General features: G+C 41.0%; 1 protein-coding gene across 13 annotated transcripts in view; it reads right to left on the reverse strand.

Moving 5' to 3' along the window:
* Window positions 1-23,741, reverse strand: part of RUNX1T1 (RUNX1 partner transcriptional co-repressor 1) — a 146,320-nt gene that overhangs the window by 29,432 nt on the left and 93,147 nt on the right. For all 13 annotated transcript variants that reach the window (XM_039524688.1, XM_039524685.1, XM_039524679.1 and 10 more), the window contains 4 exons: window positions 17,461-17,642; window positions 7,486-7,736; window positions 5,277-5,362; window positions 4,455-4,653 (listed from right to left, as the gene is read on the reverse strand). In XM_039524688.1, the coding sequence (XP_039380622.1) occupies window positions 4,455-4,653; window positions 5,277-5,362; window positions 7,486-7,736; window positions 17,461-17,642 (718 nt within the window). The remainder of the gene's footprint in view (window positions 1-4,454; window positions 4,654-5,276; window positions 5,363-7,485; window positions 7,737-17,460; window positions 17,643-23,741) is intronic.

The following is a 23,741-nucleotide window of genomic DNA, read 5'->3' on the forward strand; positions in this document are numbered from 1 at the left end:
ATTATTCACTTGAAAGACCACTACCAGTCCATCAAGTGAATAGTGCACATAAGTTCTGTTTGAGTCATTGTTAGATTTTTATTAACACGTATTATTTAGCGCTAAAGGAAATGTATTTGTCTTATCTTAGTTGCACACATTCATGTACTTTTATTTATACAGAACAGTGAATTTTTAACCTATTACAAGAGTTTCTAGCGGTTTAAAACCATTAACAATAAAGTAGCTGTAAATATGAAATGCAAGATTTTCAAATGTCTACCTGATTTTCTAATAAAAAACAAAACAAAACAACAACAACAGCAAAAACTATGGACTGTCAAACTGAACAAAAATGCCACATAGAAGCCAGAAATTAAAAGGAGCACAAAAAAACCCTTTTTCAGTTGTAGAGAGATTTGCAGGCTTCAAAGTGATCAGATTTTTCTTTAGCTGCTCCTGGACCAAGACTACTAAATTTCAGTTCAGAGTAACTTTTTAATGACAGAACTATAAACCTAAAAAGCAGTTGTTCACAATGGTTAAAGTGAAAACTGTTTTACTGTGATGGTGCCATTTTAATCTTATAGAAAAAGATACAAAGACACAAACAGTGTGGCCACATGACACTTTTTCCTTGCTACTGGAGATAACAAGCTGGTAATTTTTAAAGGATGGATTATCTCATTTAAAAAAGTACAAAGGGGAATTATTGACATTTAGAATCCATACACAAAAAAGCAATATTTATAGTTGATAGGGCCTTAATTAAAATTTTGAAGTAATTTTTTCACTTGCTTTCTCACCCTTCCCTCAAAAATAAAAAAACAAAACACTGTCTTAGGGGTCACCAATGCTGCTTCCATGAAACTGCACTTTTAAAGTTCATATTTTGTTAACCTTCCAGAGAACTGTAGTCTACTGGGATACTTCCAGATTTAAGATAATGTAATTATTGTATTTCCTTTTTAAAAAAGGCAAGTATCTGGTGCCCTGAGTGTCAGATATATAAACATCTCTTGTCAGGGTCCTGTGATTGAAATGAATACAATATCACTGAAGCATTACAAATTACTGATCCATAAACATAGCAAAGTAATTTTTTTTAACCAAGCTAACTGGAATGGGTATATTTAAGTGAAATGGACTCAACTCCAGTCAGTTAAGTCTGTATCCATCACAACTACAGTGGTAATTTGGGCATCAAATTCAATGGACTATGTTATGCAATGTGGCTTTTTACAGAAATAAACTTGCTTTCAGGCACATCCAGTGTGAAGTATGTAAATAAACGATGATACACCATACACCTCATCTAGTCCTGTGTATTTCTCTGCTCTTAATTTTTTACATGGTAACTGCAAACTTTGTTTTAGGACTAAGTACATTACTTAAAGTTTTACACTCTTGTTATCAGGATTCTCTAACAGTCAAGGATCAATCTGCTGGTTCAGTTTATTGGGGAATAATGAAGACACTACATCCTTCCCTATTTCACCTGCTAATTACATGCAGAATCTTCTTCCCAGCATAGCTCAAAACCTAACAGTTCTGCATTACAGGTTTGTTGGAGATGGGCTCCATAGGTCATGACTTAAGTAGTTTCCTTCACACAAGGAGTAATTTCAGGGGCTTCCAGCATGGTGGGCATTTTGGCTGTCATACTTATGTCTGGATTAGTCAGCTTCTTTCTTTAAATCCCCAACATGAGTCATAGAAACCATTACCTGAAACAGTATTTTGGAGAAAGTTGTCCAAAGGGACTATACTGATTAGCTAATTCAGTGATGTCATTCCTGGTGATACCTCCTTCAGCTAACTGAAATTCATTTCTAGGAATTCTAACACCAAGACCCCATTGGCTCAAATGAGCCTCCTTCAAATTTCTTGTTACCAAGGGGCATTAAATATTGGTTTACCATCATGAGCATATATTCTCAGTATATGTTTTCTAGCTTCCTTCACGCGTCACTGTTTTTTTGGTTCAGTGGCTGAACCAAAAAATATGTTTCGTTTGGAATGAAAACTGAAAAAAAAAATCAGTTTCTCACCAAAACACAAAAACAAACAAACAATTTTGCTTGGGTTCATGTTAAACAACACTTCCAAAACAAAATGGTGATTTGAAATGACATTTTGTTTAGAAAATATCATTTTGAAACAAAATCTTGAAACACTAAATTTTGAAAATGCTGGGAAAAAACATCTGTTTTTTTCATCTGAAACAATTTGCCAAATTCAGTCAGAATTCGCAAAACATTTTGGTGCCCCGAAAAAATGAATTTTTCAGTGAATTTACAATTTGCTTTAAAAATTTTGCCCAGCTCTGTGTACAACAATATTGCTCCCCACAGAGGAAGAGACAAAGAGGCACCACCAGCAATCTCCTTTCATCTCAACAGCCAAATAGGTGAGCAGGGGGAAAAAATGGCAACCTGGTATTGGTGGATCACAGATAACCACAAAATAAACATAGTGCGCTATCCTGATGTGCTGCAGTACCTTGGTTGTGATAGTATCTCAGTGTGTAATTATTCTGATCACCACACATCATCCAATATTAATGAATTCTAAAAATGCATACATTGAAATATGATTATTCTGCGGCTTTCTGGTACTTTCAATTGTTGACAGAGTCCTCCTGCTCTTTGAGTTTAAATGCTACTGATCTATACGAGGAGAGAGCTTGTCCTCAGAACACAGAAGGCTAGATTCACAAAGGGATTTAGCTGCCCAACTACCACTTTAGTCACCTAAATCCCAGAATCAGGCACCGATATTCAGAAAACCTCTGCTTTGCTACCACTGAACAGTAGAGGCACCTAAACTCACTCAGTGCCAATGTTTTTCTAGGAAAAGTTCTAAGCCTGTTTACCAGGTTGGGCCCCAGAGGGGAGCTCACCCAAAATGGCCAGGGAGAAGGGAGGCAGAAGAATCTGCCTCATAATTTTTAGCCCATTGGTTAGGTTACTCACCTGGACATGGGAGACCCCTGGTTCAAGTCCCCCCTTTGTCTCGGGGTGAGAAAAGATTTGAACAGGGATCTCCCACCCCTCAGGGGAGCGTCCTAGCCACCGGGCTAAGGGATATCTGATGTGGGGCTCCCTCAGTCTCTCCTTTTGAAGCCGTTCCACTTTGGATGAATAATTAAAGAGTCTTTGGGGCAGAGAGGGGTGGGAGGAGAGAGAGAGTGCAAGCATGAGAAGGACTCTGTAGACTAGTGGTTAGAGCACTCACCCAGGACATGGGAGACCCAGGAACACCCTCTCCCAGGCTTCCGTCAAGAAACACCTTAGATGCCTGATTTTAGGAGAGTGTTCACAACTGAGAATCCCAAGCAGAGATAGGTGCCTCCCTCCAGCCTGGAGTAAGGCACCAAATTCTCTGACACACCCCTCTCCTTGGCATCTCTCATTGGCTAGCTTAGGCTGTTCTTCACTCAGGAACACTAAGCTGAAAAAAAAAATATCGATCGCGCGACGATCAGACGCAGTAACACGAGCTGAAGAAGCTGAATCTCTTATCGATATCTTTCCTCGATCCCGTCGTGACGATCGGGGGGCTCTCCGGGGCTCGCGCGGCGCCGCGCCGCCACCGGTGGTCGGGCGAGGGAGTACGGAAGCGCGTTAGCGTGATCGATATCATAGATCGTCTAGAGATATATCATATATATGAAAAAAAAAAATCTACTACCGCCCGCCGATACGGCGGGTAGTGTAGACGTAGCCTCAGTGTGCTGGCTTTTCTGAATTCCATACTTAGGCACCTATCTCCCTCTATTCATTGTACAGGAAGCCTGAGCACTTACCTCAGGCTTTGTGAGTCCCAGCAATTTTCTACGCGTCTAAAAGTAAGGTGTTGTGATGCTGCATGTCATAATGCTTAGAGTCCCTTTGTGTATCTAGCCTGGAGTCTATGGAGAATTATTAAGATTTTTAAGTACATTTGGAAATTTCTCATCTGTCAACTTTCTTTCTCAAATTGAATATAAATACAGGTCAGAAGTTTCTGTACGAGTCTGTTTGCTAAGTACAGATGTTTCCCAAGGTGTGCCATTACATACAGTGGAATTCACTCCATCAAGTTCATTTTGATTTCTCTTGGTCTTTTAATAGTAACAGTCAAGAAGTACCTATCTTTTGGTTTAAATGATGAGGGTGGGGAATCAAACAGTGTTCATCTTATTACTTCACCAAATTCAAATTTGCATTCTGTCTCCCAGCTCCTCCACCTATGTACATTTGTGAATGGAAGGAAAACTGGTGATTATCACAAAAAGGCTATCAGGAAGTGAAATTTGCATTTAGCTCTTAATCTTCAGTGAAAAGAAACATTTTATCGGTATTAAGAGAAAAAATAAATCAGAGGAACAAATATGAGCTTCAGCTGTAATAAGTAAAAGGAAGAAGTCAGGAACTGGGGCTTGGCTAATTTAGAGTGGGACTGATAATGGACTTTTGAAGAAAATACTGTACCTAATGGGACTGGATCTGGATTCACTGGACTCTGCTGTCTGGAATGGCTGCTGCTGCTACCACCTTTTTTTAAATCCTCTGCATCACTGTACCGCCGTATCCAGTAATTAAGCTCTTCACGGTCTGCTTCTTGACATCGCCGTAGTACAGTGAGAGATCGCCTTGTTTTTTCCACCATGTCCATGATGCAGTTTAACAGCTATTAGTAGGGGCAGGGGGAAGGGAGGAGCCAAAAGAACATTTGATTATGATGTGCCATATCCCCGCAGAAAACTCAGTCAATTTAAGTCATTTTCTTACTTCAGTTGCCAGGGTTTCAAAGGAGAAAGATTATCTCCCTGTTCTTTTAAATAAAAATAAAATAAAACTACCGGTACTTCCTTTTAAACACAATAATTCCCTCTTGCTTAACTGTATTTCCTAGCTATACATACAAATCATTTAATAGTTATAAGATCTAATTAACAGCAAAAACAAACAAAAATTCCATTTTCAGGGCACTGATAAAGTGAGGGAGTGGGAAGTCTCCTGGAGCCAGTGTTCAGTCCTCATCACCCAGCTTCCCATTGGCTGCTCATATCAGCAGTTTGGATTCTAAAACAGGTATTTGGACCCAGAGTACCAAAAGAAGCATACAAATGGGGAACTAGGCACTATAATTTAGCCACCAATGTTTTCAAACTTGTTCTACAATATGGAAAATTAAAGAAAAGTTAATAAACTAAAATATGTAATGCCAGTTACAATATTGTAACAGTTACTTTCTAAAGTCATGCTGGGTCCATTCAGACACATATACACACACACTGATTAATTTTTTACATGGTCAAGGTGTTTCCATTCTTCTGCCCATTCTCTGTCTGTTAGCCTGTGATCAATCATTTCTTCTTGTCGTGTGCCATGCAACCCTGCCGAAAGTGGAAAAGATATTTACATCAAAGGATTCATCTAGAAAAGCTCTCTTATTTTTTCATTATCTATCTACTGAGTCTTGGTATTTACAATGCTCATTCATAACATAAATCCGCAAAATTTTTGCGTGAAGGTTTATGTATTTAGACACATACTACATATACACATGTACCATTTAAAGTTTATCAGTCTTTTCAGTGATATTAAAGCACAGATGTAAACAAAGGACTAGGAATCTTTAATGGTTATTGTATGCCCACTACCTGGGATAAACAAAAATTTCCCTTCCATAATGAAAAACAATCAGTAAAGGCAGATGCAGAACAAGAGACTTCTATAAAATATTTCACTGCATCAAAGTTCTAATGCTGCAAAGTGTTTCATGTACAAACACCAGTTGGCGATAATTTGCTGCACAGACCACTTGTAGGATTGGGCACCAGAAAAATCATGGGTACCTCAGTGATGTTACAATAAATGTAGAAATTACTAATATCTTCTGGTGCAAAGGCAGCCCTGTAGAAATTGCTTCATCATATGCCTAATATCAAACAAGGTTACAATGCGAAAATCATTAGTAGCTTTTGTTCTACTCTTTTTTTAAATTACTTTATTTTCACACATATTTTAAAATGTGTAATTTGCTCTTGTTTCGTCTTCTTTTTTATGTAGGCCAGGGTTTGGATCAGTGTATTAAAATTTAAAAATTAGTCTCAACGTGAAAGACATAGGGAAGGATGAGAGTTTTATGTCATATATTGAGCAACAGATCCAAGTTCTAAAATTAAGAAATTCTCAGGCTGGTAAAGTACATTAAAATGAAAATCTTAAACTGTAAAATGTATTAGCAGAATAAATCTTTGTTGATACTAGGCTTAATATTATTGAGAAGCAGCAGGAAATAAATTGATGCTTAGAAGATTTGGTCCAAGTTCTCAATAGGTTTGAGTATTACCAAATTGTTTTTTAAGTTAAAAAAAACCCTCTGATCTTCGGATTAGTAGAAAAGAAAAAACCTCAAGAATTGACGTTAACAATTTTATCATTTACTATATGAAATTCCCAAGCCACTTATACTGCAAAAAGAGTTAAATGGTTAAATATTGCCTTTTTATATCATACTTCCTTAACACAGAGGACTGAAAAAATATGAATAGTATGCACAGACCAAATGTAAGATCACTAAATGCAATGATTACTACAATGTCAATACTGATTCATTAAAGGTTCATCTCTTCACACATACTTAAATAACCATAGAAAATTCTAAGTAAAGATTTACTGTGCATAAAGAGCAAATTCCAAGTATGCAGTGAATTGACAATAAATGCTACCTTATTTGGTCTTAATAGGCCCTAATATATTTTCCACAGTTTGAATTCATACATTTTAGCCAAAGGGACAGCTTAGACTAACTTGACAGATCTTTCACTCGAAGTTTTAAGCCTCAGTCCCTCACACTTAAGGTCTCTGTAAATGCTGCTTCTTTATTCTTATAAACAAATCCTGAATAAAAAGCACTTCTGTAAACATTTTGCTTTAGAGTGGGGCATGCAAATTCAAGCACAACAAAATCATCGTGACCTGAGGAGTGCTTTAGGCATAGCCCTGAGCAGGGCGTGGTATGAGAGCTACACCACAGATAGGGAGGGTCTCAGGGGGCATTGTGCCTCAGAGACATCATTCTGGGGGCAACTCCTTCTATTACTCCCTTACTCCATGGGATAGTAATTTATCTCTGGCCTATATAAGCAGTAAATTAAGACACCCCATCTGCTAGTTTAGCTATGTTGGTTGTCATATGAGTGGAATACAGGGAAAGACAAGACTCCATTCCACTGCCCATCTGTTCCAGAGTCCATGTTGTTCACACATGTGTGAAAGACATGCTTCTTACTCATCCTTACTCTCCTGTGTGAGTGTGTAATTAAAGACACAGTCTAGTCCAATATTAGTAAAGCTATTATAAACATTAACTACATTAGGATCATAGATCTATCAGCAGAGGGCAATGTGAGATAGAGGGCAATACAGTTCTAACCAGAACTTTTTTTTTTACCACTGAAGTACAGAGTTTAATTACAGAAAGAAAGAAAGAAAGATTCTCATTGTCCCTTACCCATAGGTCTGTTTCTGTCCCTGAGGTCCCTGTGGTTGGGGTGTCTGTATGAGTCCCTGTAGTGGTGGGCAATGGCCATATCATCCAAACGATAATGCTGAGGTGGAGGTGGGGTGGGGTGAGGCAGACCATTGGGCTGGTAAGATAAGCCATTATTTGGACTGTACCGCTGGCCTGGGCTAATAGTGCAGGGCCGCTTGCTTGGATGCTCTGAGTGCAAAGGCTCTCTGTCAAAGCCGTTTTCTTTGGTTCTGAAAAATAAAGTACAGGAACTTTCCATAACAATTTGAACAGGGCTGGCTATTGCTCAGATATGCACAGTTAAGGACTGCCATTTGTGGTCCATAACGTTGAGGGTGAGGGTGGGGGAGGGAACATTTCATAAAGCAGTTTAATCAATCAAAATTTATAGGGATACACGTTATCATTATAAACATCTCTGTCATAGCCTAAGAAACACTGGTAGAATAATACTCCCTATAGAACATAAAAATACTCCTTATAAACATCCAAATTAAAGCAATATTCACTGAGATTAAGCTTTGAACATGTGGGTACAGTACAGACTGCAATGTATTCATGTGTTAAGCAAGTGGCCAAGTAATTTTCATTTTTAATAAAAGCAAAAGAAATCACCATTCTTAGTCAAGTCCAATTTGATGGAAAAAAGACCATACACTGGTGGAGATGTCCTGCCTTCGTTGTTGCATGCAGATATCTGGGGAAATCTGCAGCTTAAGAAATGTTTTCCTCCAAAGGGCAGCACATGGCCCTTAGGCCATATGTCTTAGCATGCTGAATCTTTGCTCTCAGTAATGCCAGGCTGATTCCCCCTCAGGGAATTAAACAATATGATCACAGCAGGTTTCAAAGACACATTTGGCGTGTGAAGAAAGAATCATTCTTGGTGATAAGAGCTGTTTTCCTCAAGAGAGGAGAGAAAAGGAGAGGTTACTTACCTTGTGCAGTAACTGTAGTTCTGTGAGATGGGTGGCTCTATGGGTGTTACTGTTCAGATCTGCATTTGCCCCATGTATCTTCAATTGGAGATTTTAGGTAACTGTGCCCATTTGGCCAGTGCATGTGTTCTACTCCACCTCATGCACTTCACTTGGCTATACAGAGCTGCATAGGAACACTACTCAAAGAAGAAGCTATATTTTTGTGCCCTCAGTTTCTTCTCTACTGCGAAGCTCCATAGCCAAGAACTCCAAAGCAGAGGGGAAGGAGGGTGGCTAGTGGAGCACCCACAGGGACACACATCTCGGAGAACTACAGTTACTGCACAAGGCGAGTAACCTCTCCTTTTTCTTTGAGTAGTGCTCTTATGGGTACTTCACTTCAGGTGACTACTAAGCAATACCCTCCATGAAGGCAGAGGCTTCGGAGTCAAGTCCAAAACTGAAGATAGTACAGTAGAACCAAGCTCAGCATCAGAAGCCGAGTCATGAATTACTGCATAATGTTCAGAAAAGATGAGTATGGAGGTCCAAGTTCCAGCTCTACATATTTCAGCAACGGGAACATTCTTAAGAAAGACTACTGAAGTAGAATAAAGATCACATTGAATGGGCTAGTACTCTAGAAGGAGGCTAGAGATCAGGCTACTGATAAAAGGTAATGCAGCCAGATATCCATCTATCACAACAGGAGTGCATCTGTTATTACTACTGTTGGAGATGGTTGAGCAAAGAGGATTCCTGTCCAAATGCTGCCTGGAATTAGTCCCTCTGCTCTGGTGGTAGATGCTCAATAAATGAACGGAACTTTTAGTCATTGGTGTGATTATATGTTGCATCAGCACCTGATAGTTGATTATTATAAACTGCAGGGTCACTTCCTTGTTATCTTGGCCCCCTGATGGTACCAAAGATCTTCCTGAGCTGGAACCCTTAGATTCTTTGGGTTCACTGCTGCTCACAGTACCTGAAGAACCTGCAGCCTCGTGGATACCAAGTCAGGAATCGGCGGGCACCTAAATAGTTGTCTCAATCAGCCACCAGAGTTTCTTTCAGGTAGATTCCCTACCTGGGGAACCCAAACTCTGTTTCACAGAGTCTTTTTGAGGGGATTCATTAGTTTTCTTTTTAGTAGCTCTAGAGAAGTGTTTCGCTGAAGTGGTTGAGACGGTTGACTTGCTCAGAGACTGATGTATGGGGCTGGAGAGGCCCTGGACTGGATTAGAAGCTGGATGGAGGGAGCCCTCCGTCATAAGGAAGCACAATTTAACCTTCTGGTTCTTTCTGGCTCTTGATTTTAAGGCCAGGCAAAAAATTCATTTTGGGGAGAATATGTGACTCCTCAAGCAATGGACACACTGGGAGTGTCAACTGTTCACCAGGAGAGCGTCCTGGCACAAAAGGCAACCTTTAAAACTACCTTCCCCACAAGCTGAAGTTCTCCACAGGGAAAAACTAAAAGGATGACATTCCTTACAACTTTTTTAAAAAAAAAAACTACAGCTAACTACTACTGCTATAACTAACAAAACTAAGTGAAACTATGAAAGAAACTGTAGTTGAGGTAAGATCAACTCTGACACTGCTGAGGCTCTGTCTCATGCCAAGGCACTTGAGAAAGAACTGACGGCGGTTCACCCATGCAGCACTATATAGCCATGGTGCAGTACACACGGCAGAGTAGAGCGCATGAGCAGGCCGAACAGGCACTGCTACTTAAACTCTCTAATCAAACACGCGTGGGGTATACACACATCTGAAGTACAGCGCCCATAGGGACACTACTGAAAGAAGCAGCTATATTTTTGTGACCTCACAACAGCTTTGATCAAAAATCCTGTGCATGCTGTTGATCTAAAGAGAAGATTGGTTAGGCCACAGTCTTATGGCAGCCTTCAACTGTTCCCACTCCATTCCTTGTAACAGATGACGCTTTCATAGTGAGGTCATTTAGAAGAGTTAGTGTTGGGCCAGAAAATTAGCCATAAAGAAACAAAATAATTTGAGTCAATAATCAAATATTTCAAAATAAAGAGCACACAGTCCACCCGCAACCACACCATCAGCTAATATATATCAACCTAACAGTGAATGCCTGTTTACATCCTCAGGAAAAAACAGAGGTAAGTCATTTCCATTCTGCCCAGAAACCATACTACAAATGAAGAATGACTTTCTAGCTCTACTATTACAGCCCAAGCTTATCCTAATAACAACTGTCTCTTGATTAACTTAAGCAGTCTGGCTTTTGCGAAAGTGAGAACTCATGTAGTATAGTGGGATCCACAGTGAACTAATTTCCAGTTTAACTGTGCATATAGCTAAGTGAAGGGAAGTTGCTTAAATGACTTTCAACTCCTCTTGCACTGGAGCTCCACTTCACTCTAGTTCTCAAACTGTGGGGTGGGTGCACCAGGGGAGGTGCCATTTACACTTTTTCCCCCCTGGTGGCTCAGGGTTTCTGGCTGAGCTATAGCTGATGCTGCAACTGATGCTAGATGTCACTGTTGGTCGCCTCAGCTGCTAGGACTGGAATACAGTTTTGGCTGCCTGTAACAAAGGCTGTTGCAGGGTTTGATGGCTCCTGCAAACAGAGATTGCCAGACTAGCCTGCACCCTGCCTATGCAGAGCAGGAATTTAGCAGGGAAGTGGCTCAGTGGCAGCAGCTGCCTGTGCCTTTTATTCTCCTGAACTGGGGAAGGGGAGACACACAGAGATGAGATAAGTGTGGGGGTGAAGGACGGGGACCCCAGACAACTATACTCTCTCCCATGCACTGCTTTATGGGGCAGGACTAGGCAGGGTCTCAGGCAGGGAAGAACAGACGGCGTCCTGGGGCGGGAGAGAGAGCAGCGCAGCAGATTGAGCCCATTGCAGCGAAGAGGTGGGGCAGATATCGAGGCCCACTGGAGGAGGGATAAGTGGAATCTCTATTTCAAGTGCTGTGGCAGTTAGCAACAGGAAATGAAGAGATGGGTTTTGCTAAAGCTTGTTGCTGGGAATAAAGATAGGCTTTCCAGAGACTCCATACACAAGTACCAGTGCCCACTGCAATTGTAGGGGTGAACGGAGGCCCCCGTCACCCCTCTCATAGCGAAAGGGAGAGGATCTTTGCCAGGCACTTTAGGGCAACTGTTATAATGAGTATTTTTGAGCAAGGAAGTAAACAGTTAAAATTAATGTACACTGTGTTCTAGAAAGACAAATGATAAGAAGTGAGATGGGACTGAGATGGGACCGCCATGACTGCCAAGGTCACTATACATTTAATTGCTGTCAGTGTAATTCATGCTGTTAAACTCCAATGGATAGCAACACTTTTTGACTGTTCTCCAAGAATGCACCGACATATTTTACATTTGGCTGCATGCAGAACCTCAGACCTGCGACTACTCAAATCCAAGTACACATTTCCATGAAAGTATGCAGATTTTTGTATGCACAAATCAAACTATGAATGCATTTTTGAAGGCACACTCAAAATTTGTTCTTGAATATCAAGGTTAGAATGATAACCTCTAACAAAGATTAAAAAGTCAAATACTGTTGAGGTCCTGTTTTTTTTCCTACAGCTGCCCTTATGTATGTCTCAGTGTACAGAAGCCTCTCTCCCTCCCCCCACCCAAGATCTGAGGGCAAGGAGGAGAGAGGCTAGTTTCAGAGAATGAGGTTTTTGTAACTGTAGGTGTTCATGCTGAAGGATTTTTTGCATGTGGACTCCTTTTTTATTGAGATTAAGGGCTGTCCAGTTACAACTGGGATTGGCTGTTACTTCTCATCAACAATTGCTGAAGGCACACAATCAAATATACAGTAAGAATCTTTAGTTTCAAACGACTGTGCATTCCTAAGCAGGAAATCAAACAGCAAACGACTGTTCTGGTTGGCAAATTAACTTTACCATTTCATACAAAATATTAAATGCAATTTATGAGAATAACATTATTAAATAGGAGTTGGGATGGAGAATGTTCATCCTTCATTTCTGCAAGATGCTTTGGTTTAAATTAATATTTACATGTAAAAGATTGATGATTGAATGAGTGATGATAATCTACTGGGAAAAAAAAATCTCTTTCGTGCCTATATCTATCAAATTATTTTGCAGATAAGACAATGTTGTATGCACAGCACAGATCAATATATAAACATCATGTGTATATTTACTTGTCACACAGAACCATCATACTATGGAAGTGCTTCATGTCACAACTCGGACAATTAACTTAACTGAAGAACCTGTAAGATTTTGCTCAAAGAAGATTCCTAATCTTTTCACATTGGTTGCAAGGCTCGTGGTCCAATGAGGTGCTGAGCATCCTCTGCTCCCATGAATTTATAGATGGCAGAAATAGGCCCTCAATACCTGGCAGTGCCCAACCTAGACTCTGTGTCCCTGACACAGTCAATATCAACCGTCTCACAAGGGGGCAACACCTCTATAGGAGGGCATTTCTCCAAACTGCTCTCTCAAATTCCACAAAACTGTCATGATCATTCTCACCAACAAAAGTCTTAACTGTTAGTCTCTCCCAATGTTCTGGGTGGCAGGGCTGTGAGCTCCTGGGGCAGTGCAGCTGCAGAGCCTGTGCTGCGTGGTGGCGGCAGGCAGTGCAGTAAGGGGGCATGGAGCGGGGGGGTTGGATAGTGGGCAGGGGAGTTTGGGGGTGGTCAGGCAGTGGGGATGTGGATAGGGGTTGGGGCAGTCGGGGGGGTACAGGGTGTTGAATGGGGTAGGGGTCCTGGGGGGGCAGTCAGGATGGAGGGGGGGTTGGATGAGGCGGCAGGGGGCAGAGGTTGTGGGGGCAGTCAGGGGACAGGGATAAGGGGTGGTTGGATGGGGCAGGGGTCCCGGGGGGCAGTCAGGAATGAGAGGAGGGGTTGGATGGGGTGGCAGGGATCCGGGGGCAGCCAGGGGACAGGGAGCGGGGGGCTGTGGATGGGGTAGGGGTCCCTGGGAGGGCCATCAGGGAACAGAGTGTGTGTGGATGGGGCAGGAGTCCTGGTAGGGGGGAGCAGATAGGAGGTGGGGGCTGGGCCACGACCCCCTCCCCTAACCGGCCCCCCATACAATTTTCGAAACCTGATGTGGCCCTCAGGCCAAAAAGTTTGCCTGCCACTGTACTAGGTGACATGCTTCTATACTGCACAATAACAGTCTTTTAGGGCAGCCTCAAAACAGGATTAATTTCTCTGTAAACAGCAGCAAATTTACACAGTTAATTTATTTAAAATTATGTAGAGGTTTAAGGGAAAGCATTCATTCACAAAAAAAAGTTGTTAGTCCAACTTTTTTAGCCCTATGACAGCAGGATATAAGCTCAAAAAGTTGTAAACAAGGTAGAGTAAACACTTTGTTCATGACATGTCATGAACAAATTATCAAAATGTGTTGTCTCCTCAGGTGTCAGTTTTTTCTCTCTTTCAGTGACTGATGGCTCCCAGTGTTATTACAGAAACAGATTGATCTTTTTAATGAGCTAGTTTAATAGACTCCAAAATCTCACCGTAGCTGCTCAGCCATGTCAGACCATATGCACCAAGAAAACATTCAGTAAAACACTAAGCTCTGCTGTCACATTGCTCTGTAAAACCTCACATACAGTAGATATGCATATGCAGAAAAATAACTAGAGATGGAAAATGCATATGCAAACAAGATGCTGAAATTATATAAGGAAAAAAATGTAAACCCCCAAGACATACAAGTGCGCATATACACAATACACACTCCCTCTTTATTTTTCTTCCTAATTCTGTATTTCACCTCTACTGGAGTCAGAGTTAGAGCATACAAGCATACTTAGGTGTATGCTGTCTGTAAACATACTAGTACCAATTTTGGAAGGGAGTGGGAGAGAAGAGGAAAAATGTGTAAGATCATATCCAACTGACTTCAGCAAGAGCAATGAGCACATATCAGGATTCAGAATCGGGTCCAATGATCTTAGTTTCCCTGGAAAGAAGCTGCCTTTTATCTTCATATACCCTTATATGCACATTGTTGGCAGAGTGGTAGTGACATTTACACCTATCATTAAGATACCTAACATCTTGTGATATATTTTTATTTTTTATATATGAAGATTTAAACAAATAGTACACACATCCCCACGTGTTTCTCCTACCCCCAGACAAATAATCTTTAACAATTCAATATTTAATACGTTATGGAGCAAGAGAAGTCATTGGTTTCACCACTCATGTAGATCTGAGGTCATGTTCTAGCTCTAAGGAAGAATTTATCTGGTTGATTCACTTGTATTATCAAATCTCAAATGATGCAGACTTCTGTTCAATAGAGTTAAGACTCTTCTACACAGGATTCTCTCACTTTACTGTTCGGTGTGAGTACCAGTATTACTAGGGTCACATGACAACTCCCCAGGGTTGGATTCAGCTGAAGCTGTTGCCTGTTTCTTCTGTTCAGAGTTCCTTGACTATGCAAGACCTCTGGGTGCAGCTATGTCCACTAAGTTGTTCAATATTACCCAAACTGGGTCTTCTTTATGAAGCTTTGGATGGCATTCCAATAAAGTAGAAAGCGTTTTTAGACCTTTTAAATTTGTAGTCACTCAGTAGTCCTTTAGAAGGATCATTCAGGGTGAAAATGTACTTCTAAGTTCAGCATGGTTCCGATCTGTTGACTTGTTAACAGGTGAGTTAGGATTACGCCAAGGACTGTGTGAGGGGTTGCCTTATAGCTCAGCAAAGCTAGTATGAAGCCTTTTGATAGTAGAATTCTCTCAGCAACCTGCACTGCTCTCTCCACCAGTTCATTCCCTTGTGGACAGTGAGGGCTTAAAATTAACGTATGTGAAATTGTACCTATCATAAAAGCTTGGAAATCAGCCCTGGGAAACTGGCTCAGTGTGAGTGGCTATTGGTTCTGAAATGCCAGAAAGAGATGAAAGTTAAAATATATCTTCTTTTGACCTGTTGTGATATGGGTTAAATGAGAAGTAGAATTTCTGCCAAGAAAGTTAGTCAAGGGATACCATGTAGGTATGATCCTTGTTATGCAGGTCTAGTGCTATTTACTTCACCCATCCAAGACCTAATGGGTAGTATCCTGTGGATATGAGAGATTTTTTTAAGTTGTGTCTATTACTCAAGCATCCATGATTCCACCTTGTATTCTAGGTCCTGCCCTATGGTGAACCACCACACTGACATTTGGGTTTACTCCCATCATTTTGTGAGACCTTCTTTTCCCAACATGTATCATTTCCAATACGTTGTCCTGCAAAGACTGAGTGACTATGATATAATTGCCACACATAACTGAATTTTCAGCTTTGGTGATTCCCCCTCTCTTTGTAACAGTCACATGTTGGATGTGGGACTCCTGATAATTAACCAGGCCACCTATCTTGGATACCTTTTGCTGCTGTGTGTTAACACTTGTGGCTATTTCAGTTTGTTTGAATTTGTGTGGAAGGTGTAGCAAAGAAATGCCACTCAAAAATTGCACCCACATAACCATCTTCAGCCTCTGTAAAATTTTGGTGGCCAACAGGACTTCTCAATAAGGTGTCATCCAGTACAAAGGATTTCCCTGGCACATATTTTGCAATAGGTTAATATCTCAAATGCATGAGCATTCCCTGCCATCGAATGGGAACCTTATCTAGATTTTCACTGTTTGTGAGTGGCATGAGTGGCTTGAGGAATCACTAACTTGACATTTTCAAGACCTAGCACATATCCTGTGAACCTCTCACATTCACATATGCTCAAATATCTGCTATTTTATTTTAGTCTAGCAGCATCACTTGCCTTCAGACCTCGTTTTTCCTTATGTTATGTTCTTCCACTGACTGGCCATAAACTAAACTGTCACCCACAAAACTCTGCACTCCCTCCAGGCTCCACAGAATCTTGATTTTTTTCCCCCTTAAAAGGTTTCTGGGGCCCCAGTGATGCATAATGCACAACAAAAGTAATATCTTCTGAATGGCTTTATAAAAGTTGTCAGCTTGGTATTGCCAGTGTCAAGTGAATCTAGCCATAATCCACTATTTGGATCCAGTGCGGAGAATATTTATGCAGATTCAGAAAGAACTCAAACATCTGACACTATTTCATTGGACAATAGTTTAAAAAAAAATCAAGAGTTCCTTTCTTCTAACAGTGAATAAGTAACTTTATTGGAATAAGGGAACACAGTATTGTCCCTTGTCCCTAAAGCTACTCTGTGATTCTTTTTCTGTTTCTCCACAGGGCTTCCGCCTAGAATCATCCCTAGCCCCACAGTGTCCCTGGCTTCCTTCCACAGATTTAAAGAAACAGTAAATATATCCTTACATATCTGCTATGCAAAATGTAACAACTGAATAAGGAATTACAGATCTGATTGCATTCTGAAGCAGTGTCTTTGTTCCGGTATTTATCAGGATATCATCAGACTCCCAGATGTGCATGTAGCAATACAGCTCAGTAACCTGCTATATGTAGTTCTCTAGTGTTTCCATAATACAACTGTATTTCATATTTGGGAATTGCATGTAGATGTGATAATCACATTTGTATTCAAGAAAGTGAGTACTGTAATTATAGTCCCCAGTAAGGGTGCCTATCCAACTTCCCATATTTAATATTTCCTCAGACAAAAACCCAAATACAGACAGATTCGCATATAGAGTAGGAACAATCTGCTAATCACTTTAAGCTGCATACAAATATTATACACCAAATGGTTAGTGATGGTGCTGTGAACAGTTCTGTATTATTCCCAACTACATATGGCCAAATTCTACCCTAAGACTTCTCATGTGCATGCAATAGAGGTTAATTGCCTGGAGTCAGTGGGAACATTTCACATGGATCCAAGTAAAATTTGCCCATTATTTAGCTGTAACTGAAAAAAAATTAATCTTGGAAAACTCAGCACAAATTTTGTAGAATGGAATGAAGCATCCCACACCACTCTAATTGTAATAGACATGAGCATGTTAGCTTTACATCCCAAAGCAAGTTTACAATTATAGAGTATTAGCACTCTGGCCTTCTGACCTGTCTGGAGTTCGCCTCTTCCCGTTTTCGTTCACATCGAGAAGCAGCTCTGAGGAGTCAACAGGTGAGGTGGTGCTGGCATCCAGAAGCAGCTGTTCATGCTGAGCGAGGTACTGGGCGGGGTTCTGCTTGGCCAGCCTTGCACAGTGCAGGAGCTCCCGCTGCAGCAGGGGCAGATTGGCCTGTAAGAGTGTTTCAGAAATTAAGGGAGCAGCTGAACGACTCTCAGGCAGTTTCACAAAGATGAAGTAGCAAAATTAGAAATCAATTAAAAGCCCACTTTGGGATGAGTCTATTTCGTTCATCTTGATTTATATTTATTTTAGTTAGCTGTGTTAAACCATATAGCCTCATGAGAGGTTTGAGTCACAGCTGAAATACATGTGTGTGCACACATGAAAGTGGAAGAGTTTATTTGCTGAACCATAAAATAAAACTGAAAATGCTACAAGAAAAAAACCAATCTTCAGGTCCAAATCTTTAAAGGGTAGCAAGAGCACAGCACTAGCTCACTTTATCTCCTGTCTTGTTATTATACAATATTTGTGTTTCTATACAGCTGCTGTCTTTACATGCAAAACAACTCCCCTATGGAAATTTAGTATTCAGTTTGCAAAGTACTAACTTTCATTTTTTCTTGACTTAAGGATGAACACCCAATTCTAACTTGGCACATGTTTATGCATTAGCTACAGTATTTAGTTATGTTATCACATACTACAGAAGTTATCAAATACTACATATTTTTTCTACTCTCTTGTCATAAACAGATAGTTAAGGGTTAATGCCTCTTTTACCTGTAAAAGGTTAAGAAGTTCACCTAGCATAGCTGACACCTGACCAGAGGAACCAATGGGGGAACAAGATGTTTCAAAAGGAAGGAAGGTTTTTTCCTTTGTTTAGTTTTCAGTTTCAGCCAGAGTGAAAAAGATCAAGGAACCAGCCTCTTATCAGAGTAGTAAGTTTTAAAAAGGAATAAATAGGTTTATGTTTATTTCTTTGTAACCTGTCTTGTGCAATTAGAGGTAGAATCAAATTGGGTATTTGGGTATTTTCATTGGTGTACTAAGTTTTTGCCCAGGGGAACGTTCTCTGTGTTTTGAATCTGTTGTCTGTGAGAGTAGCTGGTATGCTAATCTCTCCCAGAGGGTTTTCTTTTACCTTTCTTTTCTTTAATTAAAAGCCTTTTTCTTAATACCCGATTGATTTTTCCTTGTTTTTAGATCCAAGGGGGTTGGATCTGGATCCACCAGGAGTTGGTGGGAGAAAGGAGGGGGGACGGTTAATTTTTCCTTGTTTTAAGATCCAAAGGGTTTGGATCTGTGTTCACCAGGAAATTGGTGAAGTTTCTCAAGGCTACCCAAGGAAGGGAGTGCTTGTGAATGGTGGCAGCCAGACCAGATCTAAGCTGGTAATTGAGCTTAGAGCTTCTCATGCAGGTCCCCCACATCTGTACCCTAAAGTTCAGAGTGGGGAAGGAACCTTGACAACTCTCAGATACACATACAATCTTAAAACATGTGAACAGATTATTAAAGATTTTAGAGTAATGTAAGTGTGCAATGAGACAAAGTTAGATGTATGTTGTTGAACCTAACTTTTTCGTTACTTTTAAACAATTAACTACTGCTATAAATGTTCGTTTTTAAATGGAAAAATATTTTTAAATCATAGACTCATAGGACTGGAAGGGACCTTGAGAGATCATCTAGTCCAGTCCCCTGCACTCATGGCAGGACTAAGTATTATCTAGACCATCCCTGACAGGTGTTCGTCTAACCTGCTCTTAAAAATCTCCAGTGATGGAGATTCCACAACCTCCGTAGGCAATTTATTCCAGTGAATCACCCTGACAGTTAGGAAGTTTTTCCTAATATATAACCTAAACCTCCCTTGCTGCAATTTAAGCCCATTGCTTCTTGTCCTATGCTCAGCGGTTAAGAAGAACAACTTTTCTCCCTCACCCTTATAACAACATTTTATGTACTTGAAAACTATTATCATGTCCCCTCTCAGTCTTCTCTTTTCCAGACTAAACAAACCCAATTTTTTCAATCTTCCCTCATAGGTCATGTTTTCTAAACCTTTAATCATTTTTGTTGCTCTTCTCTGGACTTTCTCCAATTTGTCCACATCTTTCTGGAAATGTGGTGCCCAGAACTGGGAGGCCTAATCAGTGCAGAGTAGAGCGGAAGAAGTACTTCCCATGGCTTACTTACCACATTCCTGCTAATACATCCCACAATGATGTTCGCTTTTTTTGCAACAGTGTTACACTGTTGACTCATATTTATCTTGTGATCCACTATGACCCCTAGATCCCTTTCCACAGTACTCCTTCCTAGGCAGTCATTTCCCATTTTGTATGTGTGCAACTGATTGTTCTTTCCTAAGTGGAGTACTTTGCATTTGTCCTTATTGAATATCATCTTATTTACTTCAGACCATTTCTCCAGTCTGTCCAGATCATTTTGAATTACAATCCTAGCCTCCAAAGCACTTGAAACCTCTCCCAGCTTGGTATCGTCCGCAAACTTAAAATGGCTGAGAAGGATTTGCTCCATCTTTAAAAAGAAATTAACCTTTTGAGATAGACATGGAACACTCCAGCCCAAAATGTTTTGGAAAGTTTCAAACACATGAGAAAGAGGTTATAAGAGAAAATGCTTTCCCACCTTAGTTAAATCATATGACACCAGGCACCAATTATCATATCCTGGTGATCAAAAGATGTACTACGTACCAAACAAATAGGTATGGATCATCATCACAATTCTTGCTACAGCCTTTCTGTATTTAAAAAAATATAACATTCTTCTCAGGGACTAATGGTGCATCTACACAGCAAGAAGAACCAAGAACCAAAAGTGGCAGTAAGTCACAGAGCTCGGGTCAACTGACTCGGGCATGTAGGCTTGGGCTATGGAGCTAAGAACAGCAGTGTAGACATTCGAGCTCAGGCTGGAACCTGGGCTTTGAGACCCTCCAACCTGGCAGGCTAAGCTGCTATTTTTAGCCCTGCAGCGGGAGCCTGAGTCAGTTGACCCAGGCCCTGAGACTTGATGCTGCGGGTTAATTTTTTGCTGTTGACATATACTTAGAAGCATAATTTGCTATTGGAAAAAAACCACCAGTGCTACCACTTAGTCTACAGGCCCTCAAGAGAGTTAGAAAGACATTGCTGTAGAACTTTAGGACTCTAAAAGTTCATAGCAGCAAAGAGTCTTGTGGCACCTTATAGACTAACAGACGTTTTGGAGCATGAGCTTTCGTGGGTGAATACCCACTTCATCGGATGCCAATCTGCCCAATCGGCATCCGATGAAGTGGGTATTCACCCACGAAAGCTCATGCTCCAAAACGTCTGTTAGTCTATAAGGTGCCACAAGACTCTTTGCTGCTTTTACAGACCCAGACTAACACGGCTACTCCTCTGATACTTAAAAGTCCATAGAACCTTTTCAACATTGTATTTTGTGAAAGTGAACAAAACATTAGCCTATCTATATTTACTATTAATAAGATGCCTACCATCTAATAGATGTCATTCCAATTCTGCTGGCAGTGGCAACCATCACAACTGGCATGGAGGGAGAAGGGGCTTTAAGACACATAAGAATAAAATTGGTCCAGCTACCTGCCTGACTTGATGGAGAGATGCAGTGAAACTAACAATGCAAAGAGAATTATACATATATAAAATTCTGAGAAATTGTAGGATCAGAACCTGGATTACAATACTGCCATATAATTATATAGTACTTTTCATCTTCAGTACTGTATAAACTGAAATTAACCCCCAAAATACCCATCTGAGGTAGGAATGTAGCAACATACCCATTTCACAGATGAGAAAAGTGGAGAACAGATTCATATGATTTATTCAGGGCCACAGACAGAGAGAGTCTGTATCAGTATTCATAAATTCCTGGCTCCTAGCTCCTGCTTACCCCTTACTGGTAAGTGCCAACTTTTTTAATTAGGTTATTCTCTGGGATCAACAAAGCTGCCAGTTAATATAGTAGTGTGCTCAGTTTCACCTGTTACCATAGTATCTATGAAGCCATAAGATACAGAAACGAAGTCATGGTCCAATGTATCACAAATTGCACTAACAAAAAAATCACTGAGCTTTACGTAAAGAAATAAAGTACTGAGTGGACTTGTCTAAAAAAATCATTGCTTTGAATTTTTCATTTACAATTTTGTTTTGTCGCTTTTTGCTTTGTTTCCCAAACCTCAGTGAAGTCTCATCTCATCTTAAATGCTCCAAGAAGATTTAAATATGTTATTAAAGTTAATGTTTAAAATTAAATATACACAAGTTAAGAGAGATGGTACTGTACATCCAGGGTCATGCTTGAGTTATGAGGGACTACAGGTATCGCTTACAAGGATCACGAGATACATACATATCACATAACCAGCATAGACCCAGATTGGGGTATAGGAGTTTTTAAAGCATCAGTGGATAAGTGGGCTCGGGTACGCCACCCATGGAATGTATTAAGAGTCCAAGTCAGTATCAGTGTGGCGAATAAGTACATGGGTGGGGTGCATCCCTTGGTTCGTCAGGGAGGGAAGTGGGTTGTCTATTTTCAGACCAAATAATCTGTCACCCAGATATGGAACACTAATACTAAAGTAATTTTATCACTTAAATTATGAAGGAGAGTTATTAATGTAAGTGGGTACAAATAAGTATAAACTGGACATGAATAAATTCAAGTTGGAAACCAGAAGAAGATTCTAACAGTCAAAGGAGTGAGGTTCTGCAACAACCTTCCAATAGGAGTAGGGGGGAGGGGAAAGGACAACCTAACTAGTTTTAAGAAGGTGCTTGATCCATTTATCATGGGGTTGCCTGTGATAGCAGGGGATTGGACTCAACATCCCAGGTAGGGTGACCACCCATCTCTAATTGGGCGGAACAGTCTGAAAATGTACAGTTCAAGTCCTGGTCCCAGGCTGAATGACTCCGGGACCGCATTTGTCCTGGATTCCCTGTGGTGCCGCTCTATGCCTGCCTCAGGGGCGACACCGGCTGCATATCCTATTGGGTAGGGCTGAGGTGTCGCTTAGCCCCCCTTGCCATGAGGCCTCTCCCCCTGCTCCTCTTTCCCCAAAGACCCCACCCTTGGCCAGGCCAGAAGCCTGAGCCAGGCAGTAGTAAGAGCCAACCAGGGAGCCTGGGCCACTGTGGGGAGCCTCAGAGTCTCAAACCCTCCACCAGCCCTGGACGGTGTGCACCGGGGGAGGGGGCACGGGCTGGGAGCTGTTCTTGGGCACTCCAGCTAGGGCAGGTTTTTGAAAAGGGATTTTGAAAAGGTGATTACATTAGTCCCATGAGGTTTCTTCCAGTCCCAAATACATTTTTAAGTGGGCATCTCTCTATCTCCTGTGAAATCAAAGAATGATCCCACTGCAGGTTTGTGCCAGAAGGTGCACACTGTCCTTATCTCCCTTTCCAGAAGAACTGGAAGATAAACATATGAATCTACTGCCATTTATTATTTGTATTCAAATAGCATCTAGATGCCCCAGTTGAGAACAGGGTCCAGTTGTGCTAAGCACTCTACAAACTCTTAGTAAGAGACACTCTTTGCTCTAGAACTTACAGTCTAGACAGACAAAGGGTGGGAAGTGGCAAAAGAAGCAGTAACTTGCAGGCCAAAGGCAAAGCCAGGATTAGAACCCATGTCTTCTGAGTCCCAAGCTAGGCCCCTATTCATTATACCACAGTCTTTCCTCTCACATAAGTGCTCAATGTGGGGGCTTGTTGCAGGAATAAATGTCTTCAGAAATCGAGAGCATCCAGGCATGGGTTAGCCAGTTGCCTGTGGATATTTTGGTAGTATTCAGGGGTAGACTATGCCCATTTCAGCCCCTTTCTGGGCGATGAGAAAGCATACAAAGAGAGCAAATTGAAGGCCCAATTCTGCCACCCTTGCTTCATATTAAATAGTACTTTCATATGAACAAGAGTGGTAGAATCAGACCCACACAAAACCATACTCCGTTAGCCCAAGTAGGAGAGAATGCTTTTCACCACTCAACAAACAGCCTCTCCAACACCATCTGGTCTTCTTCCTGCCATGATGGCTGCAATGCACTGCCTCAGGGAAGCATGAGTTAAAGCAGTGGGTGGTGGGAAGAGGGAACAATCACGGTCTCCTCAGGGGTCTGTAAAGGATGTTGAGGGCCTTTGCTTCACGGGGAGGAGGATGGAAGAAGGAAGACAAGGAAAAAACCCACAGCAGTAAACTCTTCACATAAATAAG

This window comes from Mauremys reevesii, linkage group 2 (assembly GCF_016161935.1).
Source record: "Mauremys reevesii isolate NIE-2019 linkage group 2, ASM1616193v1, whole genome shotgun sequence".
NCBI classification, from domain to species: domain Eukaryota; kingdom Metazoa; phylum Chordata; order Testudines; family Geoemydidae; genus Mauremys; species Mauremys reevesii.